This window comes from Microtus oregoni, unplaced genomic scaffold (assembly GCF_018167655.1).
Source record: "Microtus oregoni isolate MIOR12 unplaced genomic scaffold, Mior012 000005F_ref0000423, whole genome shotgun sequence".
In the NCBI taxonomy this organism is placed as follows: Eukaryota; Metazoa; Chordata; class Mammalia; order Rodentia; family Cricetidae; genus Microtus; species Microtus oregoni.
In genome coordinates, this window is record NW_024543064.1 from 19524978 (window position 1) to 19549055 (window position 24078).

Genomic DNA, 24078 nt, shown 5'->3' on the forward strand with positions numbered 1-24078 from the left:
TCAGGGTTTCCCTGGTTTCTCTAAGTCAGACTTCCGGGTCGGTCCAGTCCTAAACTCGTTTATTCTCGTGCAGACCCGCCCCCAGCCAAAAGGTAGAGGTGGTGAGAGGCCGCCCGACCCGCTCTGGATCAGTTCTTCTCTCATCCCATATTCTTTTTCTGACCTCGTGATGTCCTCCTTCAGAACCCAGCAAACCCGACTGGAATGTGCCACAGGCAGTCCAGATCTTCCTGGTTCTGGGGCGAGCCCAGACAAGGACTAGGGTTCGGAGACCACCCCAGGAGAGGGAGGGGCTTTCTGTGAAATCATCTTTGAGGTAGACAAGCGCAGGCGTGCTCGGGTATGAGCACATGAGTCTGTTTTGCAGACTCCCTGGTTCTTAGCTGCTTCAGAGGCCCACAAGGCAAGCCCCAGGCTGTTTCCTGCAGCCGAGTGACCCTGCCCAAGGGCCAGCGTCACTCAGGCTCCAGGGGTCTGCCCAAGGCACAGCTGGAACCCCTCACAAAAGTCATATCTGTCCGAAACTTCATGCTTGTGGGTGGCTGGCGTCGGAGCAAGGACTCTGTCTCGTCTTGGGGAAGAGGTTCATCATAGATTGTGGAAATGAGACCCAAGCCAGTTCTACGGGGTCTCTTCAGTTGCCCAAATGGCTGTAGTTTCTCTCCATGGTACCTGGATCAAACAGGGCAAGGGACAGGAGTAGCTACTAAGTATCTAGTTTGTCCTGTAAGATACACTGTCTTGTGCTGATAGGGTTTGAACCCAGGGCCAGACCCCAACACCTGCAGTAGTGCTCGCCACCTTCTGGAGACAGTCTGTGCCAACTACAAGGAACATTTTCATTCCCACAACGGGCTCTCTTATGAAGCCCAAACTCAGACTCGAGGAAATGACTTTCCTGGGGGACCCATGACAGTTTTAAGTTATAAGATTTGGTCTAAAAGAAACATAAAGAACTGTATCATCAATTTTTTCTACTATGAAGTTCATCTTCTAGGGGTACCTAGCATGCATCCCCAAAGCAACAAGAAACCAAATAACATCATTGCTGGGTTAAGACTCTAAGGAGTCCTTCAGGGGTGTACTTACCCCAATCCACGTTTGCATCTGGGGTGCTGGCCATCACCTTCTGGGGCCTCAGGCACCCCGGAGCACCTACTACCCAGGCCCTGGCCTTCAGCCCAGCCCTGGCGCTCCATCACCTTCCGGCCAATGCCCTGCAAAGGGAAGCAGTGAGACTCAGGAAAAGTGGCTTAAGTTTGAAAGGTGCTGTGTGTCCCATCCATCACTTGGGAGACAGGGGCAGAAGGACCTGACCTCAGGGTCAGGATAGGCTACATATGGAGATCCTACCTCAAAGGGAGGGAGGGATGGGGGAGAGAGAGAAATGGGAGAAGGGAAGGAGAGGGGAAGGAGGGAGGGGGCCGACTCTTGGAGAACACAAGAAAGGGAGTGCTGCTCAGTGGGCGAGCAGCACTCCCTTACCTTGGTGTGGTGCTCAAAGGCGCCCACTTGGCGGCCTATCACAGAGCCATCTTCCTGGCCACCACGGAGTCTCTGTTCCAGGCGCATTTGGACATAGTCACGGGCGTCTTTGTCTCCACCATCTGAGGAACCATAACCCATTTTGTAAAAGGGTCCCTCTCACACCAGGAGGATCAGGTATCTGGGGTCCCCTCACAAGACTTAGGGATTAATTTTCATAATGCCTGCAATCTCTCTCAGGAGGCTGGGAACACGCACCAGGAAGTACAGTTCCCATGCTGCACACGAGGAACTGCTGTGGGCTAAACTCTTGGGAGACGGTGAATATGTATTACCTCACTGGTTAATAAGAGCCGACTGGCCGAGGGCTAGGTAGGATTTTTGGTGTAGAGAGAACACGGCAAAGGAAGGTGGAGTCTCAGAAGTCCCGAGGAGACAAAGAAAAGGAGGAGATGAACTTTCCATATTGAGATAAGGAAGGTACCGATCCCATGGTAGAATATAGATAGAAGTAGGTTGACTGAGGTGGTGAGGTGGTGGGAGCTAGTTAGGAACAAACTCAAGCTGTCAGCCAAAACAGCAAAAATAAATAAATTTAAAAAAATTATCAAAAAAAGGGCATTCAGACTGGTCTACATAGTGAGTTTTAGAACAGCCAGGGGTACACACACTGTCTCAAAACAAAACAAAAAACAGAAACAAAACAAAAATCCAGGTCATTTTTCCCTTCAGAACTACGAGGTGACCAAAGGTCAAGCTTCTATTTAGAGCCTGTTTGTTCAGTCAGCCCCCGAGGGTGTTCCCAGAGCCTGCCCTCCAGCAGCACCTAACTATAGGCATTGAGTACGCACAAGCAGAGATGGTAAGTCCAGTCAGCCTGTTTGTACAGGTTCTGCACCTGCAGATCAACCACTCTGAAACAACTCAGAACATAGCTGCATCTGGACCAACACACAGACTCCCCACCCCATCCTTCAGTCTCTCTCATGTCACCAGGGCAGGGATTCCAAGCTGGACACCACCATAGCTGGCGAGTAATTCTTTTTCCTGGTGCTGGACTTGAACCCAGGGCCTTACATCTGCTAGGAAAGTACACTGGGCTGTAGCACCAGCCCTTGCTAACTGATTTTGAGAGAGATTACGTAAAGTGTGCACGAGGATGTATGTAGGTCTATGCAGTTACACAATTGCGTACGAAAGCACCTGCAGATCTTGGTGTGCACGGTGGTTCTAGAACCGTTCTCCTAGAGCACACTGAGAACGAGTGCACAGTGCCTCTAGCTCCCTGACTCAACCTCTGCCAAGCATGTGCGGCTAACATACGGGCACCAGTTCCTCCCACGACTGCCACCCCCGCCAGTACCTTTGTCGTAGTAGACACTCATGTCCACGTCCCAGTCATCGGCCGTCTGCTCGTCAAAGTCTACAGGGATAGAAGCATGGGTTGAGGACTCGGACGAGGAACCCAACTGAGGGGCTTGCACAAGCCGAAGGTGCTCTACCGTCAAGCTCTGTGCCTCACCCCAGTGACTCCCAGCTGTGCTCAACCAAAGTCCAGTGTTAGACAGACATTCTAGGTGCTATCCCAATTCCTCATTCTAAAACAGGACCAACAGTTCGCATTATACATGGTGGAAGCCATTTCCTAGCTTTATTTAGACTGTCGGGCAATCATTCACTATGTGGAGCAGAGAGGCCGCTACCTGGGTTTGACAGCCCTGCATCCCTGACAAAGTCCATGTGTTAACGACTTAGTCTCAGACACAGCGGGAAGTAATGGGAACTTTAAGAGGTAGGGCTTCATTTATGACCTTAAAAGGGACTGTGAGACCAGGTCTCTTCTTCCTTCTCTCTCCCTTGTGTCCCAGTCATGAGGTGAACAGGCTTCCAACCACACTGTGCAGCCTCACCACAGGCACAGAAGCCAACTGCCCATGCCCGAGACCTCCAATCTGAGCCAGCGCTCCTCTCTTTAAAAGTTAATTCATCTCTGGTATTCGCCACAGTAACCGCAAGCCTTACCTCCTTCTTCCTCCTGCCAGAACTGAGCATCAGTGTAGAACACCAGGCCAGAGCCGCCCTTCTCCCACTTGAGCTCAATCTCTTCCTCAAAGAGCCGCTCAGTTGTCCGCTCCTGCCTGGTCACGTCCTCGTGCAGAGCCTCGTGACGCTCCCACTCCTCACACAGGTCATCGTCCTGGGAGAAGGGGAGGAAGGGGTGACCTGTGTGTCTGAATCCAGACCACAGGCCTAGGAGGAGTCTCAGGCCCAGCAGGGGACACGGGACCTCGACCACAGCACGTGCTTTTTTTCAGGCATCTCCAGAAGCAGCGCATCTGCACCTTGAGACCTTGACGACACCTGCTGCCAGCCCTCTGCTGCTCACCCCACCCCACCCGCTCTCAGTTCTGTGCTACTGACCACAGTTCCTCCTCCATGCCGCTTCTCCGCTTGCTCAAACCCTCAGCTGAGTCTCCAGCCTACACAAAGCCCGCTCAGTCTACAGCTCTCTCTAGTGTGTAAATCGGTGTACACCATTTAAGCCTTTCTCAATTAGCCTACACAAAGCCCACTCAGTCTACAGCTCTCTCTAGTGTGTAAATCGGTGTACACCATTTAAGCCTTTCTCAATTAGCCTACACAAAGCCCGCTCAGTCTACAGCTCTCTCTAGTGTGTAAATCGGTGTACACCATTTAAGCCTTTCTCAATTAGCCTACACAAAGCCCACTCAGTCTACAGCTCTCTCTAGTGTGTAAATCGGTGTACACCATTTAAGCCTTTCTCAATTAGCCTACACAAAGCCCACTCAGTCTACAGCTCTCTCTAGTGTGTAAATCGGTGTACACCATTTAAGCCTTTCTCAATTATGTCATCTCCTGCCCTTCCTATAACTGGGTTCCTGGAATAATCCCGGTGGCTCTGTGAGGTAAGTGCTGTTATTTCCATTTTACAGGAGGGAACCGAAGACAGAGGTAAGGCTGCCCACACACTGCCAAGAGCAGCCGAGTCAGCAGGCAATCCCAGGCCATCTTCACACAGCCTTCCACACTCCTTCTTTCTTGTTTCAACATTTAGGTTCTTCCAGGGCAGAAAATGGATCATGGAATGTCTTTGAGCACTAGTTCTTACTACAATGTGCTCAACTGGACTTGTGGAATGACAGGATGACTCTTGGCTTGACTCCCCTGGGGCCCTATGCTGTGGGATAATGCTCTTCTACACTATAAAGATTTGTCACTTGTACTGGTTTAATAAACGCTGACTGGCCAATAGCTAGGAAGGAAGTATAGGAGGGCCAACCAGAATAGGAGAATTCTGGAAAGAAGAAAGGCTCAGTCTGCAATCACTAGCCAAACATAGAGGAAGCAAAATGAGAGTAACTTATTGAGAAAAGGCACCAAGCCACATGGCTAAACATAGATAAGAATAATGGGTAAATTTAAGTTGTAAGAGCTAGTTAGTGATAAGCCTGAGCAAAAGGTCAAATAGCTTATAATTAATAATAAACAATAAATAATTATTACATTATTATAGTTTATAATTGATAATTAATAATTGATAATAATTAATGAAAAAGGCTTCTCTGTGTGTTTGAGACCGAACAGCTGTGGGACCAGGTGGGATAGTAACTTCTGTCTACAAAACCTGGCCCGGCCTCTGCAAGAGACGAGCAGAGGGCTGCACCTACTCACATCATCCGAGTGAGACTCCTCTTCTTCCTGCAGTCCTTCATCCTCAGGCTCATCCAAGAGGCTGGCTGGTGGCTCTTCCAAGAAGGTTTCCTGGGGGATCTCCTCCCCCTCGGCAGTGTACACATGCTCATCCTGCTCCATGGTCTCCGAGTCCTCATACTTGAAGGGCACATTGCCATAGCGACGGGAGGAGCCTGTCTTCGGGAACTGGAGCTGCAGCTGCGTGATGATTCGAGGTGGAAGACGGCAGGCCCGGATCAAGTCCAGAAAGACCCGCAAGGGCGTGCCCACGTTGCCATTGGGCATTAGCACTGGTGGATTCAGCTCCGGTAGCTGCTTCAGGTCAGACAAAGTAAAAGCTTCATTTGCTGCCTTTTGACTCTGTAGCTCCTTCCGGGTTTTAAAGGGAAAGGGCTCCAAATCTTAGGGAAGGGGGAGAAGAATGGATGTTAAAATCCTCAACATTTGTACTAATATTCAAGTCAGAAGTAAATCTCACTTTGAAGTTGTTTCCTGTCAGGCATGGTGGTCTACATCTGTGAGACCAGCACTCAGGAAACTGAGGCAAGAGGAGGTGGGTAGGAGGCCAGTTAGGCCACATAGTAAGACATCTCAAAGAAGGGCTAACAAGATGAACTTCCTCCAGGCAGGATGGTTTGAGTAGATCCCCAGAATCCACGTGGCAAAAGGTGAGAACTGGCTCCCGTAAGCTGTCCTCTGACCTCCCCACTAGAGTCACAGCACATGTGTGTCTTCTACCTCCACAAAATAAATGTAATTTAAACAAATGTTTTTGTGTATATACCTGAGTGTGTGTATGTATATGTACCACATGCATAAAGGAGCCTGTGGAGGTCAAATCCCCAGACTGGAGTTACAGGCAGCTGTGAGCTGCTGTGCAGGTGCTGGGAACTGAGAATCCTCTGCAAAAGCATGAACTTATGTGCATTTAACTTGTGAGCCAGACGTATTTCCTGTCTAGCCCTTGTATTTCCTGTCTCCCTGGAGGAATACACAGCTTTCTCCAACATCTGCCTCCTGGCGACTGGCTTTCATTGGCACCAGAGATAGAATCATTACCTCTCAACTAGATCTGGAGCCCTATGCTGACCGTCACCAATCCCCACTGCACATGTCTTGTATTCCAGGCACATCAAATGATTTTTTAAAATTATTATTTGCTCGATTATTGTGTTATGTGCGTGTACACCACAGTGCTCCTATGGAGGTCAGATGATAATGTGCTATAGTTGGTCTTCTCCTTCACCATGTGGGTCTTAGAGATCCAACTCAGGTCTTCCGATCTGGCAGTAAGCACCCTTACTCATCTTGGTCATCTTGGTAGCCCAGGATTGTTTCAAGAAGTCAATAAGAAAATGATGGACTGGTTAGATATGGTGGTAAACACTTATAATCCCAGCACTTGAGAGGCAAGGGCAGGAGGATCAGGAAATCAAGGTTATTTCTTTTATTCATTTTTGAGATAGGCCAGGTATGTATGACCTGTAGACCAGGCTGGTCTTGAACTCAAAGATCTGCTTGCCTTTCCTGGGATTAAGGGCGTGCTCTACCGTGCCTGGTTCAAAGTCATTCTAACATAGTTTGAGACACAGAGAAGCAACTCATTACTCTCATGCAGTATACCCTGATAAGACATTGTTCAGAAAGATTCTGCCAAAACCATAACCTTGCTCACATACACACAAAAAATCATTTTCTGAAGACATCTGCTCAACAACTGTTTGTTCAACCTTGAACTGACACCACGGGGTTGCTGGGTCCCAACATCTTCTTCAGGGGTGGGGGTGAGAAGGCGCAGTGTCAGTGTCTGAGGTAGAAGGTATACAGCAGACATAGTCATTTAACAACGGGAAAAAACTTATATACTCTCCCGGCACCCAAGCCTTCCAATCCGTTGACATCGCATGGTTGCCTCTCATTGGCTAGGCATGATCAGGTCCTCTGACAGCGCCTGTTCCTAGGCCCTCAGAGCAATCAGGGCCTCTGACAGCAAAAGGCTGACTCCAGGTTAGCTCCTATCTGCCTGGTAGACCTTAACTTCCTACACACTGGTTTTTTGTGAGTTTTTTTTTCTTTTTTTCTTTCTTTCGTTCGTTTTTTTTTTTTTTTTTTTTTTTTTTTGAGATAGGGTCTGAGCTACTTATGAAGTTACAGAGATCCCCCTGCCTCTGTTTCCCAAGTGCTAGGGCTAACAGTCCAAACTCTTGTTAATAATTCTTGTAGCCAAGGAAAAACTGTTTCAAAATCACTTGTGTGCTGTAGAGATGGCTCAGAGGTTAAGAGCACTCGCTGCTCTTCCAAAAGTCCTGAATTCAATTCCCAGCAACCACATGATGGCTCACAACCATCTATAATGGGATCTGGTGCCCTTTTCTGGCATGCAGGCACATGGAGGCAGAACACAGTATACATAATAAATGAATATTTTTTAAAAACTGTAAACATAAAAGAACAACCCCTCAGAGAAATGGTCTTAATAAGGGATAAACTGGAAACCCAACTATATAGGTGTCTATCTTGGTTTTTTTTTTTTTGTCTTTTGTCTGAGTGACACTAAATAGCAAATTATGGCTGAAAACGTGAACTTTGTCCAAAACTGATTTAAAACTCCTAAACGGTGACAAGCAGAGGTCTGACCTATCTCCACTACCCAGGAAATGTGCCTCCGTTCTGAGGCCTGTAAGTCCAGTCCATTCTCTCTCCCTTACCTGAAGCCTCAGTGGGTATCCTCAGTCTGCGGATGAGACAACGACCCGGAAGCCAGGTCCCCTCAGAGTCCAGCCACCGGCGGCCCGAGTACATGCGAAGCAGCCTCTGAGCTTGCGCCACTCCCCGCACCGAGACGACGCAGCAGCAGGTGCGGGTCTGGACGGGAGCAGAGCTCCGGGCGGGGACAGCGCGGGCATCGGGGGCTGCAGTCTGCGTGAGATCCGGATCCTCAGCAGCAAGGTCGGGGGCAGCTCGGGACGCGTCGGGAGCCGCCACCTGCGGAGGGCCCCTCTCGGGCCGATGTCGGTAGTGGAAACACAGAAAGCCTCCGCCGCGCTGCTCCCGGAACTGGCTGAAGTAGTTCCGTAGCTGGGCCGAGCGTAACCCGGGAGGGATACCACTCACCACCAGGTACACCGCCGACTCTTCGTCCACCTCCCTGGGCGTCGCCATCTTAGACTGTCACATGATCACTTGGCGTCAACTCTCGCGAGAACACCACGACTCGGATTCTGGCGTCTGCTTTTCCAGAGTGCGAACTTTTTGACCATTTGGTCCTTCAAGTTATGTTTTGGCTGCTCTTGGGCCGAAGTCGTTTGTTCAGATCCACAGATGATGGGGAACTCCTCTTATGGACTGGGCTGTAGCTCAGTGAGAACCGGTTCTAAGGAGGAACCAGCGTGGGGCGACCGTCGGGGAGGCTGAGCCAGGAGGGCTGGCGGGAGTTTGATGTGCGACCGGACATGATTACCAATCCAACCAATGCTACATAACAAGATTGTATCTAAAATAAAAGTTGAAAACGCAGGATGTGGTGGCACACGCCTTTAATCCCAGTTCTTGGGAAGCAGGCTGATCTCTGTGAGTTCAAGACCAGAGACGAGAAAGAGAGACAGAGAGAGCCTGTCTTGGGTCGGAGTCGGGTGAAGAGATGGCTCAGAATTACGAGCTACTCTTAACAGAGTACCTGGGTTGAATTACTAGCATCTACATGCTACATGGAGCCTCATACATGGAGCCTTATACATCGTAACTCCAATTTCAGTGCTCTGACCTCTAAAGTACTGGCACACACATGGTGTGCATACACATACATACATGCAGGCAAAACTCTATACACATAAATTTTTAACAAAAAATTTAGAAAGAAACAAAATAAAAACAAGTATCTGGAAATGGAGAGATGATTTAGAAGTTAAGAGCATCCACTGCTATTCCTGAGGTCCTAAATTCAATTCCCAGCAACCACATGGTGGCTCACAACCATCTATAATAGGATCTGGTGCCCTCTTCTGGCATGCAGGCAGAACACGGTATACATAATAAATAAAATCTTTTTGTTTGTTTTTTGTTTTTTATTTTTCGAGACAGGGTTTCTCTGTGGCTTTGGAGCCTGTCCTGGAACTAGCTCTTGTAGATCAGGCTGGCCTCGAACTCACAGAGATCCGCCTACCTCTGCCTCCCATGTCCTGAGATTAAAGGTGTGCACCACTACTGCCTGGCATAAATAGAATCTTAAAACAAAAAACAAGGAGAAAACCTGTATGGGTGTAGGAAGCTATTCCCAGACGTCATAGGTTATTAAATGAAAACCCTAGGACCCTCAGTGGAGTACCTCCCTACAAGGTGTTTGGTTCCTCCCACACAAACAGCATAGATACTGTGATTACTGGAAGTGCAACACCTGTGTGCAGTGCTCAGGGAGGCCAGGGAGCCTTCAGAACTGGAGCAGGCAGTTGGGAGCTGCCATGTGGGTTTTAGAACCCCAACCCAGACCCTCTTGAAAAGCAGCACATGCTCTTATCACTGAGCCATTCCCCTAGCCTCATGGTGGTTGCATTCCTGAACTCTGTAACAACTGCAGATCTGGACAAAACAATGGCTCTTCAACCTCCTGTCATGTAGGGTGGGAAGGCTCTGAACACCCTCGCTCAGAATCTATATGCTGCTAAAGGTGAAGGGTTATTCTGTAGCAATTTCCTCTGAATTGAAACATTCTGCCCTGGGTGGATGGTCCCCCAGGCTTCCCACGTAAATAATGGGAGGTAGAGAAACAACACAGGGGTTCAGAGCTCCGGCTCAGGTTCACTTGGCAGTTTACAAGCTGTGTGACTCCAGTCCCAAGGGATCTGACTCCTTCTTGTGTCCTCTGAGGGCACCAGGCATGCACATGATACACAGATACACGTGCAAGCCAAACAACCATAAGTGTAACATAAAATGTAGAAAAGTAAACAACTCACAAGTCTCAGTTCCTAAAACATACAAGATTCACAAAGTCCTCCTCAAGGAGATAAGCAGTAAGGGCTGCTGGGGAAAAAAGACTTTCTAACCTGTCTAGCTGCCTGCAAGTACAGTGGGGAACTGCAGGGATGCAGCTTTTGTGAGTCATCACCTATGCTGGGGTGACTTTTCCGTAATGCAATTGACTGCTTTTAAGTCATCTAAATGATGATAAGAAACCCTCACACATACTCCTGTGAATAAACTCCAATAAATTCATTAGTTCACCATGCTGGACACTAAGAGAATCGTTGCTGATTAATTTTATGCAGACTTTATCGTTGGTTCCCTGTCTGGGGTGAGAAGGTAATTATTTTTATTTCCTCCAGAAAAGTCACACTAAAGGGAGGAAGAGGCATTTTCTTTAGTAGTGTAGCCCCTGATAAGGTGTCAATGCTTCTGTAAACACCCCCTTAGCCATGCTCCTGTAAAAAGAAGCTCATAGGTTCATTAAAAAAAACCAAAAACAAACTAAAATAACTGGGCAGTTGCACACGCCTTTAATCCGAGCATTTGGGAGGCAGAGGCAGGCGAAGCTCTGCAATTTGAAGACAGCCTGGTGTACAGAGGGAGTTTCAGGACAGCCAGAGAGAACGCCTGTCTTGAAAAAAAAAGTATAAGGTGTTTGAGGCTGCAGAAATGGCTCAGCAGTTAAGAGCGCTTGTTGCTTTTGCAGATGTCCCATGTTTGATTCCCAGCACCCACATGCATGGCAGCTGGTAACTGCAGCTCCAGTTGCAGGATATCCAAACACCTTCTTCTGGTCTCTACAGGCACTAGGCATGCACAAGCTGCATAGATATCCATGCAGGCAAAACACCCTCACACATAAAAAAATTTTTTACACGTAAAATTTTTAAAGGATTAAAAAAAGAGAGCAGGAAGGACACTAACTGGGGAAAAACGTCAATCAGTGGGAGTGGGACAGACAGGGTAGCAGAAGGAGCAAGGATGATAAAAATACATTATATACATGTGTAGAAATTTCAGAACGAAATGTATGTGTAATTAATATATGATAATAGAACATAAAAGTAAGCAAACAAACAAGGCTGGGACACAGTTGCGTTGATAGAGTAGCGTGCATGAAGCAGTGAGGTCAATTCCCAGCAGTGTAGGAACTGGGCATAGTTTCTGCAATCCCAGTCCTTCAGAAGTAGAGGCAGGAGGATCAAAAGCTCAGTGTCCACCTTGGCTGTACAAGAAGTTGAAGGTGGCCGGGTGGTGGTGGCACACACCTTTAATCCCAGCACCACTCGGGAGGCAGAGGCAGGTGGATCTCTGTGAGTTCGAGACCAGCCTGGTCTACAAGAGCTAATTCCAGGACAGGCTCCAAAGCTACAGAGAAACCCTGTCTCGAAAAAAAAAAAACAAAAACCAAGTTTAAGGCAAGCTTGGGCTACATGTGAGCCAGCCTCAAAAAATACAAAGAGGTCTTGCATGACTTTGCCATGCGATGTTCTGAAATCGTGGAACTTGGCCAGAGCTCTGGGATCCAGCACAGCATTGGGGGTTAAGGACCCCAGACCATTCTTCCACATTCCTGGACACAGTTTACTGTAAAGAGCTGCTCAACTCATCAGAGTTACTAAGAGTCATGAGTCATTGTTTACCCTCCAGGAGACCAGACAGATTCCAAATTCCAGTCCTTTGCCTCATAAAAGCTTAGCTGACCTTCTTGTCCCTGCCAATCAAGCTTTGGATTAACTTCCTTCTCCCTGGCTGGATCTCTGAACTTTGGCCCATTCTCAGCTTGAGTCAGATCTTCCCTCCTCTTCCTCAAAAGCCCCTCATAGAGATTGGGCTTCCTCTCCCACAGCTCTTGATAACTCTCACCTGAGACCCTTGCCCGGAAGACCTTTGAAGATGATGTCATAGTCAGGGTCCGAACCCCTCCTCGGTGCAAAGATTCCTGCCCTTGGAATTGCAATAGTTCCTTTTTGCTGATCCTTAAAGTCCCTTAAAACGAGTCTAGTGTTGGTGTTCTCTTGTTCTTCACTTGATAGTGTATGGCAGTATCCACGTTCATTAGATGCTGTAAAACATCAGCATTTTGTACTTATAATCTCAGGCTTAAACCAGGTGGTGATGGCACACACCTTTAATTCCAGCTCTCAGGAAGCAGAAACAGGCAGATCTCTGTGAGTTCAAGACCAAACCTGTTCTACAGAGTGAATTTCAGGATGGCCAGGGCTACACAGAGAAACCCTGTCTTGATAAATCAAAAATAAATAAATAAATAAATACATACATACATACATACATACCACCCCTCTCCCCCCAAAAATCTCAGGTCTATATGGAGAAGTCAGAATCATTTCATTTATATAAAGGTCAAACTTGCAAACTAAAAACAGAATTTAGGAATATATAAATAAATAATCTTTAAACCAGAAAAATCCCAGGGTACTCAAATAGTCTCAGTACCTAGGAGGGTGAGGCAGGGGGCTGACTATAGAGCATAAACTTGTCTTAATCATAAATGGGGGTAAATGAGAGAAAGAAAGCAAAGAAACTATTAACTGAAAATGAGGATAGTCGTTGGCCTTGGGGGGAATGATGGAGAAAGAGCCTCCAAGGCCGGTGGTGATAATGACTAATGTGACAGTGGGGGCCACTAGGCTGCTATCCTTTGTGTTTTGTAGATACAGCCTGTAACAGAGTTTCTCTGTGTAGCCCTGGCTATCCTACAGCTCACACTGTAGACCAGGCTGGCCTCGAACTCACAGAACTCTGCCTCCCAAGTGTTGGTATGAAAGATGTGTCATCATGGGCTGGAGAGATGCTCCGTGGTTAAGAGCACTGACTGCTCTTCCATGGGGCCTGGGTTGAATTCCCAGCACCCACACAACAGCTCACAACTCTCTGTAAGTCCAATTCCAGGGGATCTGACTCCCTCATACAAGACAAACATATAGGCCAAACACCAATGCACATAAAAAAAGAAAAGATTAAGATAGTGACTTTGGTAGAAAAAAAAAAGAAAAGATATATCATTACACCTGGCTTCCAATATCATTCTTTTTTTTTCCCCCTTTTGGTTTTTTGAGACAGTGTTTCTCTGTGTAGCCCTAGCTACTTAGCTGTACTGAAACTCGCTCTGTAGACCAGTCTGGCCTTGAACTCACAGAGATCCACCTGCCTCTGTCTCCCAAGTGCTGGGATTACAGGCATGTACTACCACCGCCCTGCTTCAAAAAATAATTCTTTTTTTTAAAAGATGTATTTATTTACTCATTAAGTATACACAGTGTTCTGCCTGCATGTATGCCTCCAGGCCAGAAGAGGGCTCCAGATCTCATTACAGATGGTTGTGAGCTACCACATGGTGACGGGGACTTGAACTCAGAACCTCTAGAAGAGTAGGCAGTCCTCTTAACCGCTGAGCCATCTCTCTAGGCCCCAAAATACAATTCTTGCTATGTAGTATGGGCTGGTGGGAACTCTTGGCAATTCTCCTGTCTCAGCTTCCTAAATGCTGGGATTACAGGTGTGTACACCATGCCCAACCTTAAAAAAAAAAGCTCTAATGACTGTTGATATAATTTTTGGTGTGAACATCATGTTTGGATTTTATTGATTTATTGCTTGTATGGGGGTACACGTTCCCTGGCACCCATGGGGAGGTCAGAGAACAGCTTTGTGGAGTCTGTTCTCACCTCCCATCTTTACATGGGTCCCTGCACTTGAACTCAGTTCTCCAGGTTCTTGAAGCAAGCACCTTTGCCACTGAGCCATCTCGGCCCCCCATTTTAATGTCTGGATTTTAAAATCTGATAAAATATGGATTGGTAGAACCACTTTGGAAAACCGACAAGATCTAACGAAACTGAGCACATGTCTGTGACGTGGTTGTTCTTATCCTCTGTAGCCAGTGGTCTACCAAGTGCTGTGTATTGAAAAGCATGCAGTGAGGGGCAGGGCACCTGTCTCAGTGCGTGAAGTCATTGCTCAGCGAGCACGAGGACCCGAGTTCATAGCTTCATCACCCACAGAAACAGCAGCCATGATGGCTCACACCTGTAACCCCACAGCTAGAAAACAGTAACAGGCAGATCCAAGCCTGGCTGGCCAGCCAGTGTGCCAATAAAGCAAACTCCAGATTCAGCAATAGACCTTGTCTTAAAAAAATTAAAGGCGGTGGTGGCGCACGCCTTTAATCCCAGCACTCGGGAGGCAGAGGCAGGAGGATCTCTGTGAGTTCGAGACCAGCCTGGTCTACAAGAGCTAGTTCCAAGACAGGCTTCAAAACCACAGAGAAACCCTGTCTTGAAAAACCGAAAAGAAAAAAAAAAATACTGCATAGTCCGGGTGGTGATGGTTCACACCTTTAATCCCAGTGACTTGAAGGGGGATCTCTGTGAGTTCGAAGCCAGTCTGAGGTTCACAGAGCTAGTTCCAGGACAGTCAGTGCTACACAGAAAAATTCTGACTCAAAAAAAAAAAAGTAAAGGGGCCTAGAGAGATGGCTCTACAGTTAAGACAATTGGGTACTCTTAACTTCCAGAGGACCTGGATTCAATTCCCACATAGCAGCTCATAACTGCCTGTATCTCCAGGTCCAGGGGATATACCACCTTCACATAGACGTACATGTAGGCAAAATACCAATGCCCATAAAATAAAAATAAATAAATTTACTTTTATTTTTTTTATTTTTATTTTTTGGTTTTTCGAGACAGGGTTTCTCTGTGGCTTTGGAGCCTGTCCTGGAACTAGCTCTGTAGACCAGGCTGGTCTCGAACTCACAGAGATCCGCCTACCTCTGCCTCCCGAGTGCTGGGATTAAAGGCGTGCGCCACCATCGCCCGGCCATAAATTTACTTTTAAAATTAATCTAAAAATGTAGAAGAGACAGAGGAGACAGCCTGATCTCTGGCCTCCACACACACCTGCACTGCTGGGTGTACCTGCATACATGCAAATACAATGCACAGATGTAAACGCACACCTGCATTGTTGAGTGTACCAGCATCATTCAAATACAATGCACAGATGTAAACGCACACCTGCATTGTTGAGTGTTCCTATGTACATGCAAATACAATGCACAGCCGGGCGATGGTGGCGCACGCCTTTAATCCCAGCACTCGGGAGGCAGAGGTAGGCGGATCTCTGTGAGTTCGAGACCAGCCTGGTCTATAGAGCTAGTTCCAGGACAGGCTCCAAAGCCACAGAGAAACCCTATCTCGAAAAAAAAAAAAAAAAAGCAAATACAATGCACAGATGTAAACGCTTACCTGCATTGTTGAGTGTACCTATGTACATGCAAGTACAATGCACAGATGTAAACACACACCTGCACTGCTGGGTGTACCTGCATACATGCAAATACATGCACAGATGTAAATGCACACCTGCATTGTTGAGTGTTCTTATGTACATGCAAATACAATGCACAGATGTAAACACACCTGCACACCTGCATTGTTGAGTGTTCCTATGTACATGCAAATACAATGCACAGATGTAAACACACGCCTGCACTGCTGAGTGTACCTGCGTACATGCAAATACGATGCGCAGATGTAAACGCACACCTGCATTGTTGAGTGTACCTGCATCATGCAAATACAATGCACAGATGTAAACACACACCTGCATTGTTGAGTGTACCTATGTACATGCAAGTACAATGCACAGATGTAAACGCACACCTGCACTGCTGAGTGTACCTGCGTACATGCAAATACGATGCGCAGATGTAAACGCACACCTGCATTGTTGAGTGTTCCTATGTACATGCAAATACAATGCACAGATGTAAACACACACCTGCACACCTGCATTGTTGAGTGTTCCTATGTACATGCAAATACAATGCACAGATGTAAACGCTCACCTGCATTGTTGAGTGTATCTGTGTACATGCAAACACAATGCACAGATGTAAACGCACACCTGCACTGCTGAGTGTACCTGCGTACATGCAAATACGATGCACAGATGTAAACGCACACCTGCATTGTTGAGTGTTCCTATGTACATGCAAATACAATGCACAGATGTAAACACACACCTGCACACCTGCATTGTTGAGTGTACCTGCGTACATGCAAGTACAATGCACAGATGTAAACGCACACCTGCATTGCTGAGTGTACCTGCATCATGCAAATACAATGCACAGATGTAAACGCACACCTGCATTGTTGAGTGTACCTATGTACATGCAAGTACAATGCACAGATGTAAACGCACACCTGCACTGCTGGGTGTACCTGCATACATGCAAATACATGCACAGATGTAAACGCACACCTGCATTGTTGAGTGTTCCTATGTACATGCAAATACAATGCACAGATGTAAACACACACCTGCACACCTGCATTGTTGAGTGTTCCTATGTACATGCAAATACAATGCACAGATGTAAACGCTCACCTGCATTGTTGAGTGTATCTGTGTACATGCAAACACAATGCACAGATGTAAACGCACACCTGCACTGCTGAGTGTACCTGCGTACATGCAAATACGATGCGCAGATGTAAACGCACACCTGCATTGCTGAGTGTGTCTGTGTACATGCAAATACAATGTACAGATATGAACAAGTAAGCAGCCGTCGCTCAAGCAAGTTAATTTGTAATATTCATAAAATGCGAAGCAAACCATATGTTCATCAGCATAATAGGCAAATGAGTGGCAGAAATAAGATTTTTTTACAACTACGGCGATCAATAGTCACTGGCACACAGAACAGTTGGGTGACGCGGAGACATCACTGAGTGAAAAAGACAAATGGGGGCTACAGAGACGGCACAAAGGTGAAGAGCGCTGGCTCCTCTTCCAGAGGTCCTGGGTGAGGTTCCCTGCACCCACGTCACAGATCACGGTCCTCTGTAAGGAATCTGAGGTCCTTCTGGCCTCAAACGGTATCAGGGACTCAAGCGGTGCACTAGACAAGCATGCAGGCAGACTACCCGCACATATAAATAATAAAATAAAAACATGGTAAACAGGCTGGGCGGTGGCGGTGCACGACTTTAATCCTGGGACTCTGGAGGCAGAGGCAGATGGATCTCTGTGGGGCTGGAGAGATGGCTCAGTGGTTAAGAGCATCGCCTGCTCTTCCAAAGGTCCTGAGTTCAATTCCCGGCAACCACATGGTGGCTCACAACCATCTGTAATGAGGTATGGTTCCCTCTTCTGGCCTGCAGACATACACACAGACAGACGATTGTGTACATAATAAATAAATAAATAAATGAATGAATGAATAAATAAATAAATATTTTTTAAAAAAAGATGGATCTCTGTGAGTTTGAGGCCAGCCTGGTCTAGTTTCAGGACAGCTAAGTAACTAAGGCTACACAGAGAAACACTGTCAGAAAGAAAGAAAGAAAGAAAGAAAGAAAGAAAGAAAGAGAAAGGAAGGAAGGAAGGAAATATCTCATGTAGATTCTCACAGAAGTATATAAGATGAGCAATCCCATTTTTAAGTTTTTTGCTCTTTCTTTCTTTCTTTCTTTCTTTTCTGTTTCTTGACATGATCTCACCTGACTCAGGCTGGCATCAAACTCTATAACTGAGGTTGACCATGGACTTCACAATTTTCTGAAGATTAAGAAAACCGTTTGGGGCTGGAGAGCTGGCTCGGTTGTGAAGAGCACTAGCTGCACTTGCACTGGACCTGGATTTAAGTCCCTACGTGGCAGCTCACGCCAAAGCCCGTAACTCCAGTTCCAGGGGATCTGACACCCTCTTCTGGCCTCCATGGGTGCGGCCCTCACAAGCTGCACAAACATACAAGTAGACAATATCCGTATATCCATACAATTAAAATAAAAATAAACAAAATCTTGCCGAGTGTGGTAGCAAGCACCTAAAAAACAGTAACAACAGCAAATAGACCTTTGTGTGTGTGTGTGTGTGTGTGTGTGTGTGTGTGTGTGTATGCTGGTGACAGCCAGAAGAGGGCGCCAGATTCCCCAGGGAGGGAGTTACAGGTAGTTGTAAACTGCCAGACTGAGGTGCTAGGAACTGAACTTGGGTCCTCAGGAAGAGTAGACTACTTTCTTAACTTCAGAGCCATTTTTCAAGACCTGTCCTTTTTTATCCTAAAAAATTTTGTAAATTATTTATTTATTTGTTTATCATGTATACAGTGTTCTGTCTGCATGTATGTCCCATATAGATTAGATCTATGTAAGTCTCTCTTAGTGTCCGCATTGTTGTCTAAGTTCTCTGGGGTTGTGGTTTGTAGGCTGGCTTTCTTTGCTCTATGTTTAAAAACCACCTGTGAGTGAGTACATGTGATCATTGTCTTTCTGTGACTGGGTTACCTCACTCAAAATAATGTTTTCTAGCTCCATCCATTTTCCTGCAGAATTCAAACTGTTGCTATTTTTTTCTGCTGTGTAGTACTCCATTGTATAAATGTACCACATTTTCCTTATCCATTCTTTGGTCGAGGGGCATTTAGGTTGTTTCCAGGTTCTGGCTATGACAAACAAAGCTGCTATGAACATAGTTGAGCACATGTCCTTGTGGCATGATTGAGCATCCTTTGGATACATACCCAAAAGTGGTATTACTGGGTCTTGAAGAAGGTTGTTTCCTAATTTTCTGAGAAATCACCACACTGACATCCAAAGGGGTTGTACCAGCTTGCATTCCCACCAGCAGTGCAGAAGTGTTCCCTTTTCCCCACAACCTCTCCAGCATAAGTTGTCATCAGTGTTTTTGATCTTGGCCATTCTTACAGGTGTAAGATGGAAACCAGAATTGTTTTGATTTGCATTTCTCTGGTGACTAAGGATGTTGAACATTTCCTTAAGTGTCTTTCAGCCATTTTAGATTCCTCTGTTGAGAGTTCTCTGTTTAGGTCTGTACTCCATTTTTTTTTAATTGGATTATGTGTTCTTTTGGTGTCCAATTTCTTTAGTTCGTGTATTTTGGAGATCAGCCCTCTGTCTGATATGGGGTTGGTGAAGATCTTTTCCCATTCTGTAGGCTGTCGTTTTGTTGACCATATCCTTTGCTTTACAGAAGCTTTTCAGTTTCAGGAGGTCCCATTTATTGTTTCTCTCAGTGTCTGTGCTTCTGGGGTTATGTTTAGGAAGTGGTCTCCTGTGCCAACACGTTCAAGTGTACTTCTCACTCTCTCTTCTATGAGGTTCAGTGTGGCTGGCTTTATGTTGAGGTCTTTGATCCATTTGAACTTGATAAATTTAATTTTTATTTTGTTGTCGTTATGTGTGGGGACATGTGGGAACGCACTCTACAGGGAGGGTACAGAGGTCAAAAGCCTTGTGAATTGATTTTGTCCTTCTACAACAAGGTTCCAGAGGTTGAATTTAGGTTATCAAGTTTGCACAATAAGCACTTTTACCCAGGGAACCACCTCGAGTTTCTGCTCCTCCTCCTCCGTTCATACCTTCTGAGTGCTGGGATGAAAGGCAGGCGTGTACTGCCACCGCCAGCTAAGTGCTGGGGCTGCTGATGGGTGCCACCTCCTCGCTCCTTTGTGAGTCTAGAAATCAGTATGGTGGAAAACTTCGAGAAGGGTGTAGGTCTGAAGTTTTCTGGGGTATTGTATTTTCGTTAGGTTTGTCATTTGTCTCTTTTGAGACAGGGTCTCTCTATTATGTAGCCCTGGCTGTCCTAGAACTCACTGTGCAGATCAGGCTGGACTCCAATTCACGAAGATCCACCTGCCTCTGCCTCTCTGGTGCTGGGATTAAAGATGTGTGCCACCAAGTCCTGGGATATTGTTATTAAATGTTTTTTTCCCCCTGTGCTGAGGATTTACCTCAGGGCCTCATGTACACTCTACCTCTGACGTAGCCTGGTTCTGTGTGATTGTGTGTGTGTGTCCCATTGCACAGGCATTTGGAGGAGCTATTCTAGGCAGAGCCTCGCACACCCCTGTCTGTCCTTAACTGTGTCCTGTAGCAGAGACTGACTTTAGATCACCGATCCTCTTGCCTCCGCCTCCCCTGTTGCCTCCCCTGTTCTGGGACTACGGGTGTGAGCCACACACCTAGTTTGTCCTGGCTCGTAAAGATAGTGCAGCTTTGATTTCCCTGTCATGAGCACCAAGTCCCTTTTGTTGACCATGACTCCCTTCAGACTGTCACCGGTCTCTTCCACCAGATTCCTTTGGTGTTTCCTTTCTCTACTGTTGTTTGGGATACAAACCCTGTCCACACCCCCAGGTCCATCTCCTGCTGCCCCCAGGCCCACGAGGTCCCAGGTCACATTCAGGAAGCATTCCTTGATCCCTGGCACCTCTGTGCCATTGCCTACTCTCTTCCCTCTGGAATGTCTCAACTTTGCAAAAAGAAATTTTTTTTTCAGGACAGTCAGCACCCAGGGAAGCACTTTCTCTACCTCTGGGGCACAGTGATTCTTCCCTGTGACTGCTGTTCCCACGTGGTTCAGATCACTGTGGTGTTATAATTACTTGGGTGTTTTCATCTGCCAGGGGAAAGAGTGCTTACAAGGCCAGGATCTGGGTCCTTCCCCCTGACATCTAACACAGACTCTGACCTGAGGAAATGTCAGGAGACACCGAGTGACGAGTGACGCTGATGAGCACCTCATGTTTTGTCCTGGAGTCAAAGGTTCAAGGGTGCACAGAGGCCCCGAGGGCAGGGTAGCTCACACCTGGGCACAGCACAGTCAGCTGACAGTCAGTTGGCAGCTGCTGGCTGTCTGATACAGTGATTTGGCTAATGAAGATAGAGCTAATGATGGCCATAAACCAGTACCCAGGCTGCCCTGGAGCCACGGGTACTCTCCAGCTCCTCTGTGAGTCATCCCTGACTGAGCCTGAGGACAGGGATCCTGGCTTAGAAGTAGGTGGTCAATCAGCCTTGGCTGCGCTGACACCAGACTGCCGGGTTCTGTCTGGGACTCACTCCTGTCTGTGCAGATGGCAAGCATTCAGCCTCTATCATCACGGAAGTCTGAGCTCAAGTCTCAGCATGGACAGTGATTTTGATTAGCTTTAGATTTCAGGAAGTTCCATACCCCAGCAGGGCCTGCTTCTTCCTCCTCTCCCAGGAAAGGAGACACAGCCCCAACCCCAGGATGCTGATAATACGGACAGTCTCCCAGCCCTGGAAAACCCACACGGGAGGAGTGTCACTCCTCCTGATCCACTGGCCATAACTCTTTCTTTGGTCTGGTCATAGTTTCTTCGCATTCCTAGTGTAAGAGTTCGGATGAGGCCATAGGGAGTGACCAGAGAGATAAGGACACAGAAGCAGAAGTGGGGCCAGAAAGATGGCTCAACCTGTCCAGGTTCTCATGGTACAGACTTCGAATCTGAGTTCCACCCCTCTCCTATCCCATGGTACAAGGAGAGAACCAGTTCCTGAAAGTCATGCTGGGATGACTCGCTACATGGGGGAGGGAGCAGACAAACACATCTGCACTCATACACACAGAAAAAACAAAAAAGGAGACAGAGAGATCATACTTTGTTGTCAGAGGCTGCTTGTTTGTTCCCAGCCACCCAGATCTGAAAATAATTACACAGAAACTATATTAATTGCAATACTGTTTGGCCAGTAGCTTAAGCATATTCCTAACTAGTTCTTATATCTTAAATTAACCCATTTCTATTAATCTGTGTATTGCCATGTGGTTGTGGCCCTACCAGTAAGGTTTCATCCAGCGTCCAGAGTCTGTCTCCTGCGGTGGCTACATGGCTTTTCTCTGTCTCCTGTGGTGGTTACATGGCTTTTCTCTGTCTCTACCTACTCTCTCTCTCTCTCTATATATATATATATATATCTCCCAGCCTGGCAATATTCTGTTAAGCCATTGGCCCAAAGCAGCTTTTTTATTAACCAATGACAATAAAACATATTCTCACCATACAGAGGGGAATCCCACATCAATACTTCTTGACTACATAGATAGCAGAAAATGTAGAAAGGAACGAGACAAAGTTAATAAGAAAAGTTATTTGGATGATGGAACGATGAAGTAAGTTGAGGGGAAAAGCTGGTGTGGGGTGTCGAAGAGACTGTTCCCTAATACTTGGTGGCCTTGGAAGAGGAAAGTGAGAGTCGGGAAGTTGGTGCCACAGTTAACTAATAGAGGCCATTGAGGAAAAGGCATGAAAGATAGAGGTTGACCCCAAGTGCCTGAATCCCCTTGATCAGGTTACATGGAGGAAACACCCCTTGTCTCAGCACTGTGGGAGGGGCTGGGATGTGCTAGAGGGAGGTCAGGCAGGGAGAGGTGGGTGGCTCAGTCCAGGTCTGGAAGTCTGGTGGGAGGGGTGGATGAGGGACTTTTTCAGCTCCAAAGAGGATTTCACTAGAAGGTTTCTCTAGGGCTTGCCTGGTGGGGAATGGCTGGGAAGATGAGTGTCCAGGTCACTGTAAAAGGTCACTATAAGCGACTATCTAGTTCAAGTCCTGAATACTGGGCAGAGCAGTTTGTCCTGGACTGTAGATTCTGGAAACAACAAGGAGATGTATGGATAGGTCCTACCACTTCACCCACACACGCGTTCATCCGGTGTAGATTCTGGGAACAACGTGGAGATGTATGGATAGGTCCTACCACTTCACCCACACACGCGTTCATCTGGTCATTCACCTATTGAGACGTGGTCTCCTGTAGCCCCAGCTGGATTTGAACACACTATGTAACCAAGGATGATCTTGACCTTCTGTTTATCCTGTGTCCACTCTCAGGTGCTCAGATTAGAGGTGAACCTCTTTAGACGAAGGTTGCTTGTTTGGTTCCTGGCTGCTCAGACCCAAAATAATCACACAGAAACTGTGTTAATTAAAACACTGCTTGGGCAATATCTTAGGTTTTTTTATTAACTAACTTTTATATCTTAAATTAACCCAGTTCTATTATTTTATATTTTGACAGGAGGAAATGTTAAATATAATATTGAAATGTCTGCCTTGCTCTATTCTGTCCTGTCATAGGCCCAAGTAGCTTTTTTATTCATTAACCAATAAAAGCAGCACATATACAGAAAGACTTCCCACACCAAGCCTCACTTACAGGGCTGGAGGTCAACTCAGGATTTTGCATATGCTGGGCAAATGGTCTACCAATTGAATTATATTCTCCAGCCCAAATTAAATTTATTTTTTTGAGACAAGGTTCCTCTGTGTGTACCCCTGGCTGTCTTGGAACTCGCTTTGTAGGCCAGGATGGTCTCAAATTCACAGAGATATAGCCGGGCAGTCGTGGCGCACGCTTTTAATCCCAATATTCAGGAAGGCAGAGGCAGGCAGATCTCTGTGAGTTCCAGGACAGGCTCCAAAGCTACAGAGAAAACTTGTCTCAAAAAACCAAGAAAAAAGAAAACAATTGCTGGGTGGTGGCGGCACACACCTTTAATCCGAGAACTTGCGAGGCAGAGGCAGGAAGCTCTCTGTGAGTTCGAGACCAGCCTGGTCTACAAGAGCTAGATCCAGGACAGGCTCCAAAGCTACAGAGAAACATTGTCTCAAAAAACCAAAAAAAAAAAAAAAAAAAAAAAAAAAAAGGCCCCCGCCACCACCACCAGACTAGGTTTTGTTGTTTGTTTTTTGAGACAGTGTTTCCTCTGTGTAGACCTGGCTGTCCTGAAACTTGCTCCTTAGGCCAGGCTGGTCTTGAATTCAGGAATCAGCCTGTTTCTGCCTTCCAAACTCTGGGATTAAAGGCACACACCACCACACCTGTTTCCCTAAATTTTTTTCCAGATGTGGTCTCTCTAGATAGGGCAAGCTGACCTTGAGCTCGCCATGTAGCTGGAACTCCTGGCAACCCTTCTGCGTTAGCCTCCAGAGTGCTGGGGTGATCGGCACAAGCCTCTGTGTCTAGTGAGGTCTGCTTTTCTCTTTACTGTGACGTGGGAGTGGATGAACATTTCACAGACAGGTGTAATAGCGCACGTGTGTGATCCCAGCA

The 24078-nt window shown here is 46.8% G+C and overlaps 1 protein-coding gene across 1 annotated transcript; it reads right to left on the reverse strand.

Moving 5' to 3' along the window:
- Positions 1–44: 44 nt before the first annotated feature.
- Gpatch3 (G-patch domain containing 3) lies at positions 45–8399 on the reverse strand. The gene is made up of 7 exons (XM_041652871.1): positions 7908–8399; positions 5179–5600; positions 3508–3682; positions 2849–2908; positions 1486–1607; positions 1090–1217; positions 45–672 (listed from the first exon to the last, which is right to left on the reverse strand). The coding sequence occupies exons 1-7, from the start codon at positions 8359–8361 to the stop codon at positions 456–458; spliced, it is 1578 nt and encodes a 525-aa protein (XP_041508805.1). The 5' UTR covers positions 8362–8399; the 3' UTR covers positions 45–455.
- Between the last annotated feature and the right edge of the window lie 15679 nt (positions 8400–24078).